This window comes from Diabrotica virgifera, chromosome 8 (assembly GCF_917563875.1).
Source record: "Diabrotica virgifera virgifera chromosome 8, PGI_DIABVI_V3a".
Lineage (NCBI taxonomy): Eukaryota > Metazoa > Arthropoda > Insecta > Coleoptera > Chrysomelidae > Diabrotica > Diabrotica virgifera.
Window position 1 is genome coordinate 155,589,666 of NC_065450.1, and position 17,624 is coordinate 155,607,289.

The 17,624-nt window shown below is 34.5% G+C and overlaps 1 protein-coding gene across 1 annotated transcript in view; it reads right to left on the minus strand.

Moving 5' to 3' along the window:
* Positions 1-17,624, minus strand: part of LOC126889701 (spatacsin) — a 142,347-nt gene that overhangs the window by 26,814 nt on the left and 97,909 nt on the right. Inside the window, exons 10-11 of the mRNA XM_050658231.1 lie at positions 14,727-15,266; positions 9,940-10,139 (exon numbers count right to left, since the gene is read on the minus strand). Coding sequence (XP_050514188.1) covers positions 9,940-10,139; positions 14,727-15,266 — 740 coding nt within the window. The remainder of the gene's footprint in view (positions 1-9,939; positions 10,140-14,726; positions 15,267-17,624) is intronic.

The window sequence follows — 17,624 nt, forward strand, 5'->3', positions numbered from 1 at the left end:
GGTGGTTTTTGGAAAATAATAAATTAATAATCAATGAACAAAGCGGCTTTCGCAGGAACAGATCCACTATAGATAATTTAATTGACCTAGAATCCGAGATAAATGAATCGTTTGCAATTGGACAGGAATGTCTTGCGGTTTTTTTCGATATAACAAAAGCGTTTGACATGGCTTGGAGATACGACATTCTTAACACACTAAGTCAGTGGGGCGTCAAAGGTAACATGCTATATTTCATTCAAAATTTTCTTAGTAAGAGACAATTTAAGGTTAAGATAAATGGTACACTATCCAGCACTAAAGACCAAACAAATGGAACACCTCAAGGATCTGTTATTAGTTCAACACTATTCTTAGTAGCAATAAACAAAATCTTAGAAAACTTTCCACAACTTGTTAAAGCGAGATTATACGCTGACGATTTAGTCATATATTCGAGAGGAAAAAATATTCTTTCTATACAGAAAAATTTACAATGTGCATTAAATCACCTTGAAAACTGGTCGAAAGCTGTAGGATTGCAATTCTCTACAACCAAAACTAAATGTATTTTATTTTCAAAAAAACGGCAGTCTACAACTCCAGATCTTCAGTTATATGGAAACAACTTAACTTATGTGGAACACTTAAAATTTCTAGGAATGATCTTTGATAAAAAACTATCTTGGAAGTACCACATTATGCACATTAAACAATCCTGTCAATCTGGTCTCAATTTAATGCGTACACTGTGCAATCGTAATTGGGGTTCAGATTGTAAAAGTTTGATTCTTATTTACAAATCTCTAGTACGATCCAAACTCGATTATGGATCAATTGTATACTCATCTGCAAAGAAGACACTTCTTGCTCAACTAGAAGTCATACAAAATACAGCATTAAGAATAGCCACAGGAGCATTCTGTACTAGCCCCATTAATAGTTTACAATGTTTAACCGGAGAACCACCTTTAAATTTCCGAAGAATGTACTTGTCATTAGTCTACGCATCATCCATATATGCAATAGAATCGCATCCCACTTTCCACCACACTATTGCAGAACGTTTCAAAGAAACTTATGTAAATAAAAAAAGAACTAACCCCCCCTTTTACGAGAGAATCAGAAAATATCTCTCTCTCAATAATATTCAATTCCCAAAATTTTTTAATCAGACAAATACAGTTACTCCTCCGCCCTGGACCTTTCCTCCTGCAATATGTGATCTAACTCTTTCTAAATACAATAAGCTTGATACCCCCCATGCAACAATTAATCAATCTTTTCTCAACATACTTGCTTCTTTCCCAGATCATTGTTATATTTATACAGATTCATCTAAGACTGCTGATGGTGTGGGATCGGCAGTTGTAGATTCAAACACTATATTACAATTTAAATTAGCTTCCACTTGCAGTATTTACTCTGGAGAACTATATTCAATTCTGCAAGCCCTCATTCACATTCGTACTCAAAAAATTCCAAAATCTGTCATAATTACCGACTCTCTCAGTGCATTACATACGATAGAACAGTTATATACAAGTAATCCTATAAGTATTTTAATAAAAGAACAATTACATTTACTGAAGAACACGATGCAGCAAGTAAGCTTTATATGGGTTCCATCACACATTGGACTTCAAGGAAACGAAAAAGCAGATTTCCATGCCAGAGAAGCAATACACAGTGCGTCTTCAGTGTTAGTGAACTTAGTGCCTGTTTCCGATTACAAACCATTCCTTAAAGAAAAAGTGTTAAACAAATGGGAAAACGAATGGAATCTTTCACAATCATCTCTACACACAATAAAGCCCTCAATTGAACCTTGGTGTGAGATAGACCTAAATCGCCAGCTGTTTGTGAAGCTAAATCGTTTACGCATAGGGCATAGCAGACTTACTCACAGCTACCTAATCTCTAAGTCAAATCGCCCTATTTGTGACCTGTGTAATTGCGACATCAATGTAACACATATATTAATAGAGTGTCCTAAATATCTTAATGAAAGACAAAAACACTTCATACCTCTCAATATAAAAGCAGCCTTAGGATCACACTGTAAGCTTACGCATTTGTTTAATTATTTGAAAGACATTAATGTTTTAAACAAACTATAACCACTGTTAACATTTTATAAACCCCATTCTTAATTTGTAAATTATGATATTGTTACCTAAATGTGAACTTATGTAATACCTAATCAAAATGCTATTAGATTTAAGTAATCATGTATCAATGACAGTACAGCTAATAACCCAAAGTGGTTGATGCTGATAATAATAAAAAAAAAAAAAGTATGCATAGATGTTTTGGGAGGTCATTTTGAACACCTTACTTAAGTAAGAGAAGTTAAAATTACTGTTGTTTTTTATTTTTTTTGTGGTTATTTTTTTTTTAATTTTGCGTCGGTTATTTTTTATAAATTTTATTTAAAATAAATTGATTTCTTTTCTGTGTCGTTATTTCGTTACTGAATTAATAAACAATAATGTCAAACTGTCAGTTTCTGACAAATAAATCATGGCCAACTCACAATAATTATTGATAAACGTTAAAATATCTACCAAATTAATACTTTGATGGAAAAATAAAAATATCTAGAAAACTGCTAACTTTAGGTATAGGGAGTACTTCATAAAATTTGAAATACGATATTAGTACTTTTCGATAGTGATATAAAATACAGGGTGTTCTATTTAAAATTACCAAGAAAATAATGTACTTGCATTTTGACTTACCCTGTATTTGATTTAACGAATATTATGAAAACGAATATATTTTATAATTTTTAAAAATTATTAAAAAACTATGGTTGCAATAGATCAATGTTCCTATACTCCTTTTTAATTATACATGGAGTTAAACTTGATACGATTTTCAGGTAATATTGGCTATAACTTTTTAAGTACCCGGTATAACATAATAAAACTTTACATTGTTGTGATGTGGAAGTGAAGCAGATTTCAAATTTAAAATAAAATACAGGGTGTTCCATTTAAAAAAACATAAGTTTGGTCTGCCACCATCTTATGGAACACCCTGTAAGATTGTAACTAATTTTAAAATATGGAGTTTCAAGCTGCCTACAATTTTTGTCAACAACTTTTTTTGTAATTTTTACTATAACAGATCTACTGAGCTTCCTCACACTAATCAATCACCCTGTATAGGGAATAATCAGATTATGTTGACATGGCATTCCTATTACAGCGAGCATTTCATTGGCTAGAAGTAGTGACGAGTATATAATATATGACGTCATTATTATATTTGGTGAGATGGTAAATGGTAATTGTGCATAAGATAATCAGATTTTCTTGACATACCATTCCTATTACAGCGAGCATTTCATTGGCTAGAAGTAGTGACGAGTATATAATATATGACGTCATTATTATATTTGGTGAGATGGTAAATGATAACTGACGTCTGTCATACTATTGGAGGTTAAATATAAAGTGAAATCATTGTTTTCAAATTATATTTTATTTGATGAACTAATGATGAATTAGCTGCTGGTATGAGCTCATTGTGAAATGTTATGAAATAAGGAGTCTAATGCTCATAATCTTATATTTTATTTATTCAGTTTATATTTTAACGACAGTTTATTTTTTAACCAACTTCATTTTCTCTTCCCTATCCTTGATGCTGGCTAAATAGGAGCAGCTCCCAAAGGCCATAAAAGAAGAAAAAAAAATATATAAACAATATGACACTTATAGTACAGATAGCAGTTATCTTTGTTTCACACTCTTAAAAACAAAGAGACATAGTATAGCCGGTAGCTGCTTTGGTAAATACATATGTTTTTTATTTGGTAACAGCGCTTTCCTGCTAAACATGACGGTAGCGAAAAAACTAATATATGAGGAAAACTTTGTTGAACTAGTTTTCCGTCAAATTTGTACCATTGGGTTATGATGTCATTAAATCTATGACGAGCATTCCTAATTGTTTGACTTTTAGTTTAAACTAGTTTCTTATTAAAACACAATAACTTGTGCAGATAGATCACTGCATAGCTTTTAAATACAATTTTTAATATCAAAAACATACCCCAGAAGTATTGATACCATAAAAACACCTTCGTATATTTTATATATTACAGATGCTTTCAACTAAATACCGCATGGACTTTAATATTGGTATCGACAGAAAATTGTATTAAAATATAATATTGCAAACAAGGGACAGCAGCCAATATTGATGATATAGAGTGGACCAAAAGTCTGTAAACGCAAACGCCTCATTATCCCTTAAATGGACGATCCAAATTATACAACCTATTCGGCAATATGGAGATTTCAAATTTGATGTTTGCAATGTTGCCAGATTTACCATTTTTCTGATATTATCAGTCACTTTGCCTTTTTTAAAGAAAATACTCTGTGTATTGTATTATTATTAGAATCATCACTTCAATACGAGTTCAACCATCTGGTACCACTTGGTATTTTATCTAGTCACGAAGGTCTTAACCCGGGAACAGTCGCGCTCTTTTCTATCACGTAATCGTAGCGCGTTAGATTTTATCTAACAAAACGAATTTAAATATGAATTTACAACATATTTGTAGTTTATAGTATTTTTATTTACTTGTTATGTTAGAAATATTATTTCTAACAATTATTAAAGCTAATTTATTCTCACCAAAGCCATAAATTCCAAAAAAAAAGAAGAGGATGAAAAAAAATAAACCTACGCATTACTACACCCTTCCTCGAAGCACTTACGAGAAGAAAGTTATGTTGCACAATTTTTCATCAAGTTATCACGAAAAATGAAAAAATGTTAGATTTTTTCCAACGGCGCTTCCGGGTTAAATAAATAAAACTTCTCAATGAAAAATAGTTTTGAAGCAATTCAGTAAATATAGAATGCTGTGATTTTGACATTAACTCATTAAACTAACAATAGCTTGACGTTGATTAAAAAGTTTTGTAAAATAAAGTATATGATTAACTAAAGCTGACAGTTGATTTATGCGTTTTTAAAAACTCTTTGTTATTTCAATATACGGTGAACCACGGGTATAGGGTATATGATAAATTCCTGACAAGAAATTTTTGTTCTCTCTGGTCTTCTTTTTTCCTTACACTTCGCCTTGAAGGACACGTTGTAGTAAGCAATGTATTTGCTCATGTATCATAATATGACCCAGATATCCTAATTTGCGCTCTGTGATTGTAAGAACTATCTCACATTTCTTCTGCATTCTGCGTAACCTCAATATTAGTCACCTAATCCAACCATCATTCCTAAGACGCGCCTGTAACAAAACATCTAGAAGGCTGCAAGCTTTCTTAAAGAAGAGATTTGGATCTGTTGTAAATAATGACTTCTGAAGAATATGTAATCTTAACAAATGCCGATCTTGCCTTTCCTTTGCGTTGTTTTATTCCGATGAGTGGTGCATTTATACCACGCTTAATACCATAATATATTCTGTTTTCTTTGTGTTCAGATCCAGTTCATAGTATTGTCTGATATGAGTGTGACATTATTCTTTGTAAACTCTCTAAAATAATCAACAAAAACTACTGCGTCAGTAGCATATCTAATGTTATTTACACACACTCCGTTGACTAATAATCTACAGCGTATTTCAGACATTTAGACAAACTAAATGAGAATTTTCTTACAACGTTGCCGCTCTTCACGGCAGCGGCCGTGAAAGGTAGTATTACGCAGGTACTTGTAGAATATTATCGTTGTTAACTGCTGTGGAATACTAAAGGAGGATTTATTTATGATAATTCACAGAATGGCAAACCCGCTTGCAATTCTGATTCTGTAACGGTACGGAAAATCATCGCTTCACACTGTATTTTGAATTCGTTAAATCATGTTTGTGTTTCAGTGTATTACGTAATTCGTACCTCACAATATTAGATCGATCTTGTGTTCTCATGAATATTCATATCTCTTTTATCTGAGGGACCTTAAGTTGATTTGTACCGTCAAAGGAATCAGAGTCGTAAATCTTATACTAATGTGTTTTTGGCGACTGTGAAACTGGGAAATGTTTATCTTATAGAGATAAAGTGGTTCAGAGTTTTACCAACGAGTCCAAGTGTCTTTTTGGCTGAATTGACGTTATTCGTGGGAAGAAGGTCGTACGAACTATTGAAATCCGTTTTGTTTATTCTCTTCTCTACATTTTTTTGGTGTACGCCAGAGGGTTTAACCCAAAGTGTATTTTGCATTTCCTATTGGTCAAGATTTTTATTAAGTAGGTGTCTTAAGTCTGTAATTGGTTGTTGTGGATTATTGATGGGGAAATCAAATGATTTTGGAAGGGGCGTTTGGTTTCTGAAGATTGAGTTGGGAGATCGAAATATTCAGTCACGTTTGAGCTGTAGAGAAGACAAGTTTGAGCCGCCAAGAAGTCAAGTTTGAGCCGTCGACAATTCAAGTTTTGGAATGGAAAGTTCTATTCCTGGACTCATTAAGTGGAATTCGTTTAGAATGTAGTTGCAGTTTCGTCGGCCGGCTGGCTAATGCTTGTAGCTTAGCTCAGCCCGGCATACATGTCGGATTTTAACGTGGACTCCGGCGTTTTCGCTACTGTTAGGCGGATGTCACTCACTTGTGACCTCAAAGAAAGCAACACATTTCCTTCAGGGTACTCCAACTGAGTTTCTATATTAAACTAACATGTTTTATCAACGCAGGGACAGGTAAGACTCTTTACACTTCACAACCAGCTTCAATCCAACTCTGGTTTCTTCCAGGATCTTTAGAACTGCTTTACTGTTAAGGTACAAACATAGTGGAAGCAGGTTTCCGCTTACGGGTAATTCGCGCGAATCTGCGCGGTTATCTCGACCGTCAATGCCGAAAATGGTAACACAGTGAATACGGACAAAAGCGAGAAAAATCCTTCAAATTGTCAAAATGTCGTCTTCTGATGACGATATGATTGCTTTTGATTCTGTTTTGACTAAACTGAGAAGAAAGAAAGTAAATATATATTTTCTTAATCGCGAAAGAGTAATTTATGGAGAATATCATCATCTATTTCAAAACTTAAAAAAAGATAATGAAAGAAAGTGAAATATCGTCCTCCCTCTTGTCCCAAATAGGGGGTCTTTCAAAAACGGCAGCAAACAATGCCTCCTTATTCATTGTACAATCAATAAACCCGCGCGACAAAATACTAAAGCGGAAAAATAAAACTAAATTCTCATTCGAGTAAGTGCACGTTCAGAGTGGAGCGAAGAAAGAGGTGCGAACAAATAGCAAAGAGTAAAGAGCAAAGAGTAAAGAGCAAAGAGCACGAGCAAAGAGCAAAGAAGTGCTAAACCAGAGTGGGAGCTGAGAGTTACGCGAGACGAGAGTTTAGTTCTTTCCCACTCGGCAATCATAGATAGTTTTTTTTTTTCGAAAACTCCTTATTGAAAACGTGGTACTTCCTACCCGCGGAAAATATTAGAGAATTCATCGTATTAATAAATCCTGCGGTAATCAAGGTGAATTTCGCCATTTATTCAAAGAGCTACAGGAGGATCACGTCGAATTAAAAGCATATTTCAGGGTGAAAATGGAGACTTTTGACTACCTACTCGAAAAAATCCAAAACAAATAATTAATAAGTTGAAAGACTGATAGGTTGACCTGTTAATAATCTGAAAATTTATTTATAATTTACATTCTTATGTATATTTTAAAAAAGAATCCATATCTCGATAAAAGATGACTTCATTAAAAAATACTAAGAGGCAAAAAAGTTTTAAAAACACTGTGTTTAACTAATGGTACCACAATAATAGTTTAATTGGAACGTACACAAACATTTGGGGGGTTTAAAGGAACAAAACCCCCATACATTTTTTATGTAAATATATTAAAAAAGAAGCCTCATCTCGATAAAAACTGGCTTAGCGAAAAAATAATAAGAGACAAAACTAATGGTACCACAATACTGAATTAATTGGAACGTACACAAAAGTTTGGGGGGGGTTTAAAGGAACAAAACCCCGATAAAATTTTTATGAGGTGGACAAATTTTACTATAATTTTGTTTTAAGATGTTAATGCCATAAGAATGATACATGTCCATTTTCAATAAAGAATCTCTAATAGTTTTCGATATATTGAAAAAAATCGATTTTCATTTTGTAAATTCAAAGGGCTGTAACGTTTTTTGTGAGTACATTTGTACAAAGGTAAGTTAGGTTCAATTGATCTATTTTTGACCCCAGAATGTGTGGTATAATTTATGACCAATCTTTTCGGGACACCCTGTATATCTGCTTGTTTCAACTCCGTTGCTTCACCAGAAACGAAGTTAGAAAACTATAGGCTCTTCCAAGTTGTGCGATACCTTTTTCGCTTTCCGGTGACACAATTATAATATATCTGCTTGTTCCAACTCCGTTGCTTCACCACAAACAAAGTTAGAAAACTATAGGCTCTTCCAAGCCGTGCGTTACCTTTTTCGCTTTCCGGTGACACAATTATAATATATCTGCTTGTTCCAACTGCGTTGCTTCACCAGAAACCAAGTTGAAAATCTATAGGTTCTTCCAAGTTGTGCGTTACCTTTTTCGCATTCCGGTGACACAATTATAATATGTCTGCTTGTTCCAACTGCGTTGCTTCACCAGAAACGAAGTTAGAAATCTATAGGGTCTTTCAAGTTGTGCGTTACCTTTTTCGCTTTCCGGTGACAATTATAATAATATTATATCTACTTGTTCCAACTGCGTTGCTTCACCAGAAACAAAGTTAAATTTTTAATTTATGAATGTTTTTTTATATTGATAACGATTTCCGAAGTGAAAGTCGAAACGTGAAATAAACTTGATTTCAAACTCAAATTGTGGCTTATGCCCAAATAAAATAGTAAATCTTATTTTGTATTTCTCACTCCGGAAGAAGACAACAATGAAATGACCTTTTTTACATTGGTCCGCATGTATATTTTTTATTTCAGCTTCGAGATGGATGACGTCACTAGTATGTAAATGCCAAAAAATCATAATTTAAAAATAAATATCGACTGTTTCGGGATTTTTTCTTAAACTCGTCGGTTTACGAAATAATGAATTTATTCCATTTGGTTTTGCCACACTGTAGAACTAATAATAATTATTAAGTTACGTAATATTTATTTAATTATAAAATGGCATAAAGTTATAAATTTAAAAAGTCATCGTCGTCATCTGAATAGAGAAACTTTCTGATCCCATACCAGCTATCTTCGAGATTGTTTGGTTTCGCCGCTTTGCTCTTTGCTAGCACTCTGTGTACCTCCATTTCTCAGTAGTAGTTTGATTACACCGCTTTGCTCTTTGCTCGCACTCTTTCTTCGCTCCACTCTGAACGCGGCCTAAAAGCGAGAACGCGGGTTAAAGCGGTTTGTCCGCGCCAACCTGCTTTAACTATGTACGTGTACATTTAAAACCGTGCATTCATTTTAAAAACGTATAAAAGCGAGTGCGCGAAATGACCGTAAGCGGAAACCTGCTTCCACTGTGTCCGTATACTTAGAGGAGATAGAAATGGCCCTGTCAAGACAGCGATAACAATTATCTTTTAAGCACATACTACGATTTAGAAGATCTCAGCCTGAAAGACTACAGGCTAAATTATAGGGAATATGATTTAAGTAAGGGTATACCCGATATTAAAAACATATTAATGTAACTAACCAAGAAAAATGCTCCTCGCCAAACAGCTAAGCTAAAATGGAAACTCGCCGGTCATACTATTAGACAAAAAGTAGAAAGATGGAATAAAATTATTACAGAGTGAATACAGACTGTGGTCTCCCTACGAAAGAGAGGGAGACCACAGATGAGATGGGTAGATGACGTAAAACACCAAGAAGGCTCAAAATGGATGCACATGGTTAAGGATCGAGAAACATGGAGGAGCGAAGGGGAGGCCTATGTCCAATATTGGATGTTGCAAGGCTGATAGGTAAATCGATAGATTAATGTAACTTACCTAAGATGATTTGTAATTAGCGGTCCTATCTGGTGATGAGTCAAATTTAGCAGACATAAAGCAGTTGCATTATTCTGAAGTCCTTTTAGCATAGATATTTGAAGCGCTATCAGTTCTGCCTGTTTTGCCGAATTCATTGCTTTTGCCAGTTTCTCTCCTTGAAGGTGAAATTCTGTAGCATGAGTATAATTTTCTATGGCCTGAAAATATTTTAAATACATTTTACAATGAAGTTTTAATACAAAATTTAAAAGTAAGTGAAACCGACAAAGAACACTACATCATCGCTAGAGCAGATTAGTTAATAGATGGTAGATTATTTTCGGAGTTTATATCCGACTTTGAGTGTCTTCCGGGCTCTCGGTTGGTCCGAATCGATGAAGTTTTCAGTGTTTTTGAGACGTTTCGTATTTCCTAGCGCTGATATCCACCATTCATCCATAGACTTTTTCCTTTACGATTTAATATGATTAAGTTGTTTTTGAATTTCGATAGTGCGTCTGAACATCCATGGGCATCGCCAGGAGCGTGAGGTGAAATTGGAAACAGGGGAAGCAATTTATAAAAAAATGTAAAAACACCTATTTATAATGTAATTCAATTCTTCTACCTGAACGAAAGTCTCGGTCATCAAAATTCTTAAGCCTATTTTCTATTCGTTGGCATATTTGACCTAAAATCTGATAGTATAGTCGGCGGTAGCACGATTCGCCATCTCCAACATTATCAGTGCGTATGCGCTTCCTTTTAGGTTCAAAACTTCTTCCCATCATATTATTCCAGCATTTTTCAAAGTCATCTATCTCTTTTTGTTAATAACATCTTTAAATTCGCTAATTTTTTTTATACAGAAACCAATCTCGTTTATCTTGCATTGCAATACATTAAAATAAATTATCTGAGAATGTAAATATTTCTGAAAAAAGCAAAGTTAAAAAAACTCCAAAAATCCTCTCGAGCTATTTATGGTTTCTGTATCCCACTTTTCACATTTTCGCCATTCTCCAAAACCCTAATAAATATATTTATATAAATATTTAGTATTTATAATATAAATAATAGGGTGGTCTTGGGTATTAACAAGAAGTATGAAGAGTAAGATCCAGGCACTGGAAATGAAATACCTAAGACGAGTAAAAGGAGTATCAAAAAGAGACAGACTAAGAAATATAGATATACGAGCGGAGCTCAAAACTAAACCACTCCTAGAATACATCGAAGAAAAACAGCTGAGTTGGTGGGGCCACATGAAAAGAATGAGAAGAAACATACCAGTAAGGAAAGTATGGGAAGCAAGAATTCAGAAAAAAAGAAACAGAGTAAGACCATCAGAAAACTGGGATACAACCATTGCGAAGATTATCCAAAAGAAAGGGAAAACCGTAGCAGAAGCAAGCAGACTGGCGCAGGATAGAAAACAATGGTCAAAGTTTGTGCACACGTGAATAGACATTAGTCCCGACACTGAAAAGTAAAAGGGACTTAAAAGACTATATATATATATATATATATATATATATATATATATATATATATATATATATATATATATATATATATATATATATATATATATAATAGGGTGGTTCGAAAAAAACTTTTTTTTTTTATTTCAGATCGCTATAGTGCGCAAAAGTTGCCATTGGTATAGACTTGAAAAAAGCACTAATTATTATTTTTTTATTAATTTGTCTTCCGGTCGCGCAATGCCATCGAAGTTAGCAAAAATTGTGAAAAACCTTAATTTTTCATATATTTTTTTAACAGGCCAGATGGTTTTAATTGCGTTCGTATACCATGAATTAACTACTAAAAGTATGTAAAATCAATATAAATGCACTTATTATACATTTGTTTCATATCTTCCGGTCGCGCAACATAATACAAAATGAGTAAAATTAGTAGTTTTTGCAAAATTTCAAAGTTTGACTGTTTGGTACAATTTAATCATACGACTTTTAGAGATGGTATAGTTTAATTTAATTACAATAATATATTTAAAATCCAAGCATATAAGATAAATTTTGATATTCAAGTGGAATTTGGTCGCGCAGCTTCGTCAAAAACAGCAGACTACCGAGAGACGAGGCGAAAGTGACGAATGCCAGCGAAGCGCGCGCTGCCACAAATAAAGATACATGTGGGAATACCTCTACAATGGAGTATTTGTCTTCTCCATTACAACGAACTGCCATTCCACCACCTTTTCCAATACTTAGATGAAAATACAACAGGCCCAATAGGATATTCCGGACCAATTGGAAAGGCCCTACCTGATTGTGAAAGACTACCACTTATTGAGTTTAATCCTATTGATTGTGAGATTCCAAAAGTTGACAAGGGTATTCTTAGCAAGCACCAATAATTGTACTTGCTTGAGATATCAGAAGTAAGTCAGGACATTGTTCAGAAGACTTTGTAGTGGGTACGTGATCCTATCCCAACGTCACATTCAAGATGGCTTACTACTGCAAACCGAGTTTTGCGTTTCTACATCGGTGTGTCCAACCCTTCTGAAAATCTGAGAGAGATTGTCACATTCATTCTCAAATGTTATAATATGCCTATGTGGTTTGCCACAAAAATAAACCACAAATTCACAGATGGGCCTAGACATGATTACAAAATCATTGGATATTCAAGGTACTTACCAGATGAGCTTCTTCAAGTTGTTGATCCCGTTTTACAACGGAATGCTTACTTTGCCCATCCCGAAAATTTACTTTTGGCTATGGGAACTGATGACAGAATCCATATCCGAGAGCTGGGCTTTAGGCGTATCATGAAGGAAACGCTAGCAATATTTGAAAGTGACTCTATCAGAATCTTTAAACCACCAAACTTAAACTTTGAAGCTAAATAGTATTACGAAATTATCAAATGGAACACCAGTACACTGACTTCCCTCTACTGCTAAGAACATTGACTAATAAAGAGATAAAACAGTATGTGAGCAATGACTTCAAGCCTGTTATGAGTGTAGATACTTTGCCATGCCATACACAGGCAGTTGAAAGATGCGTTAAGCTAGTGACCGTAGCTTCAAGTGTGTGGACGCAGTTCCAGAGACGGCTATATTAGAACCACATTATTGCACCGCTCAGCGATGCCAACGATTAAAATCAACAACTAGTAGTCTTTCACAATCAGGTAGGGCCTTTCCAATCGGTCCGGATATCCTATAGTGCCTGTTGTATTTCCATCTAAGTGTTGGAAAAGGTGGCGGAATGGCAGTTCGTTGTAATGGAGAAGACAAATACTCCATTGTAGAGGTTTTTCCACATGTATCTCTATTTGTGGCTGTGCGAGCTTCGCTGGCATTCGTCACTTTCGCCTCGCCTCTCGGTAGTCTGCTGTGTTTGACGAAGCTGCGCGACCTAATTCCACTTGAATATTAAAATGTATCTTAGATGCTTGGATTTTAAATATATTATTGTAATTGAATTAAACTATAGCATCTCTAAAAGGCGTATGATTAAATCGTACTAAACAGTCAAACTTTGCAATTTTGCAAAAACTACTAATTTTACTCATTTTATATTACGTTGCGCGACCTGAAGATATGAAACAAATGTATAATAAGTGCATTTATATTGATTTTACATACTTTTAGTAGTTAATTCATGGTATAAGAACGCAATTAAAACCATCTATTCTGTTTAAAAAAAAATTTGAAAAATGAAGGTTTTTCACAATTTTTGCTAACTTCGATGGCATTGCGCGACCGGAAGACAAATTAATAAAAAAATAATAATTAGTGCTTTTTTCAAGTCTATACCAATAGCAACTTTTGCGCACTATAGCGATCTGAAATAAGAAAAAAATTTTTTTTCGAACCACCCTAATAAATAATTCGATATATATTTATTTATATAAATAATTAAATAAAATCAATCTTCATAATTCCACAAAATCAGTCAACGAAGCCCGACAAAGCAATGAAATACTCGAAGCAGCGCTGCATGCTGCATATCTAGATGATATCTAGCTTTCGTTCCGTACGCGGATCTATATGCCATGATCGTATTTCTACGTTGGTATTCGGAGTCATGTCGACAGATAATCTGATTTCAAATTTGCTTCTCCTCAGCCTATGTAAAAATCACCGGGGTTACACGCAGAGTGGCGAGTTCAAATTTCGGGCATATCTATAGCTTATAAGCAATTTTGTCAACTGCATACAAGGAGCTGTTTTCCTGAATTTAAATGGGATTTACCAGCATTTGACAATGTGTTATTTACTGTATGACAAAAATAGAGTAAAATACGTTTGTCTTTTCTTATTACTTACTGCTTGTATTACATAATTAAATATTCTCGTATGCAACTTAAAATCCTGCTTATGTGTTTGTTCATTTTTTTTTAAATAATCTCAGTTACTCAGTTGGTACGGTATTACATTGGCAATGAAGCAATGCTTCCCTTGCTTCCATGGACCGCAGCCCCTGGGCATCGTGTTCTTTTAAAACATTGTGTATAATTTCACGCGATTGTACACTGTGTCCTATTTTTCACGGCACTTGTAATAGTTATATTTATTTAAAGAATATTAAATGTATTCTAAATAAACAACTATTAGACGATTTTATCTGGCAATGTCACAAAACCACTGATTTCGTGTACAATGCATGTTAAATGGAATTTATTCAAATCAAGTAAAAGTGTAGTAAAACTGTAATTTTTAATATACATTAAGTTCCTGATATATGTATTAAAAAGCGTTCTTGTCATACATGTGGAATAAATGCACGGCTATTGACGAATGCAAATTAAAATTATATACAAACCTTATTGAGGCATATCTTTGTCCCATCCGTATTTGATAATAATATAAACGGTTCGGCATCAGGATTAAATCTATTATTCTGCATTTCCAATTTAGCTACTGCTATTAAATTCTTAATAATACTATGAGCTTCCCTCTCCCACAACAAAGCCACTTCCGAAAACAGCGTAAAGTGAAGAGCCACGATTTTATATAATTCCTTATTGTCAGGACAGTACTTTTTTAAATATTCTAATAGAGCTGTTTTCAAATTGTTGTCTCTTCGCGAACCTTTTCTTAACAAAAACTCGAACTGATCGTGTTCACGCAGGATTTGAAATACATAATTCATTTCGGTATATCGTCCTATTCCTGTTAACAGTCTGACGATAAGTTTCCAGCTTCTGAGTGTTAGAAGATGCGAAATTACTGACTGGCATTTTTTCAAAATAATAGTTATTCCTTCCATGTTGCAGTCAGCAGTAAAACAGGCATGGGCACTGATGAGAAGCTCGACGACGAGTGCTAACTTGCTTATTTTAAAGTCTAGATCAGCAAGAACCTAAAATGTATTATTATGTAGAATAATCAAAATATTTAAAGTACTATGGCAGAGGTGGCCAAATTGTGGCTCGCGAGCCACAATTTGAAGGGATATTTGTGGCTCTCAATAAATGTACTTGAATTAATTTTAATTTTTCTATTTCAAAATGTCTTAAATTACTGACAATAAATATAAAAGACTGCATACGTGCAACATCGGAACTTATACAAGAATATCCCTTATCACTGTTGCTATTTAATTTGACTTTAGAATATGTAATAAGTAAAATTAATATCATCTGAGCTAACACTGCTGACAGGGGGATCAAAACTATTGTTGGCCTTTGCACATGATCTAGGTGCAGTCACTCATTCTACAAGAGACGAGAGAGATGTTTCCACCCGAGGAAGAAACAGGTAGTCTGGGCCTTCAAATAAATGAAGAGAAGACGAAATACATGCTAGTAACCAAAAATCCAAGGCCAAGAGTTAGGCAGAACATATAACTATCAATGACCACAACTTCGAAGTAGTGAAAGAGTTTAAATATTATATAGGGGCGGTAATCACAGATGACAACCACAGAGGAAGACAGAGTGTTAAGGCCAGTGTTTTTTGAGAAATGGTGGAAGATCAGTTGGCCGTCCCGGAAAAAGATGGAAGGATGATGAATAATCTAAGTATCCTGAATTAGTAACGGCTCCTTGTAGAATTATTTGCATATTTGAAACCACGATGTGAACCATTTTATTTCACTTTAAAATTCGTGAAATCCAAACGGTGAGAGAAAAACTTAATACTTTTTTTACACTTTCTAAATAATTGTTTAATTGCGGCTCGCGAAAAATGTCAAATTTTGAAAAATGGCTCGAACTGTGAAGGAGCTTGGCCACCCCTGTACTATGGTTTGTTTTTAAACCAGGAGGAGTGATTCAAATTTACCGCGCTGTAATGCTTGTTTGTAATTGGTCCAACCGCAGGCAAGTTTACTCCACTGTTATAAAATTTTGACACTAATGACATTTATCAAATCTTGACACAATTGGCATTTCATAGATTAATTAAGTTATATCGGCGATTTTTTGTGTTTTTTGCGTTATTCCTTTAATTTTTAGATTTTTAGTCTGCTTTTATATAAAAAGCAGTTATTTTTAGAACTCTTTAGCGACGTATTAATATAATATTTATGGATTACCGTTGAGGGCCGACATGATCAACCAAAAAAGAAGATGTATTTGGTGATTTTTCTAGTGACTTTCTTGGGTGTGAATCTGTCTTTGTAGTTTACTCCTCTTGGTTAAAAGATAAACCATAGTACAGTTTACGAAAAAAAAAAAAAAAAAAAAAAATAAAAAAAAGTTGTGGCAAATTCCTTACACATAATTCACGGCAGCTTTTTGAGCACCGAGTCTCTGTGTATTCTCTCCCCAGAAACAGACGAACCACTCTGCAGCATTACTCTGTGGCGCCACAAAGCCTCTGACGATTAGCCGTAAATTGTTATGTAAATTAAACGTGTTATTCCAGACGAGCGACAGTGGTGGCCAGCAGGGCCCCCGTAAGAACTAGTGGCGCCTGTGTGCAAAAAAGGATTTTGGCGCCCCTTGTCATTTTATGGGCATAAGTATTTTGATAATGTTTTTTTATTTATTTTTTTGGGGTCCGGACAAATAATCCCCGGACCAATAATCCCACACAAAAAATCCCCACAAATTATCCCTGGACAAAAAATCCCCGGACAAAAAATTCCCACAAAAAATCCCGGACAAATATTCCCCACAATTTTTTTTTTGGACAAAATATCACCACAAAAAATCCCCACGAATTATTTGTTGCCGGATAATTCTCTAAATGTTTTCCCGAAATTTTACTAAATTTCGAATTAGAATTCAATGCCGAAATCTTCAAATTTTACATTAATCGTCCAACACTACATGGAATACAATTTTTACGTACACCCAGCTCGACCAAAATGGCCGAGTTGTGCGTACAGAAGAACCTAACTGCGGTAACGCAAATGCATCTAAGTAACTCCTTTGTAGTACAAGTTAGAATAGTGGGGAAAATATCAAACGGTTTCTGCGTAAATTCTGGACTGAGACAGGGAGATCCGTTGTCAGCATTGTTGTTTAATCTGGCCTTAGAATATGTCATGCCAAAAATTTATGCAAAAATCAAACCAGACATAGCTACTCGGGGAGAGGCCAGATGGGAGAAGGTCTGTAGGACGGCCTAGAAAAAGGTGGAAAGATGCAGTGAGAGGAGATTTGGAGAAAATGGGAGTGAGACATTGGGAAAGAGTGGCACAGGACCGACAAACATGGAAGGCAATAATAAACGCGGAAAAGACTCTCTAAGAGTTATTGATGATGATGAT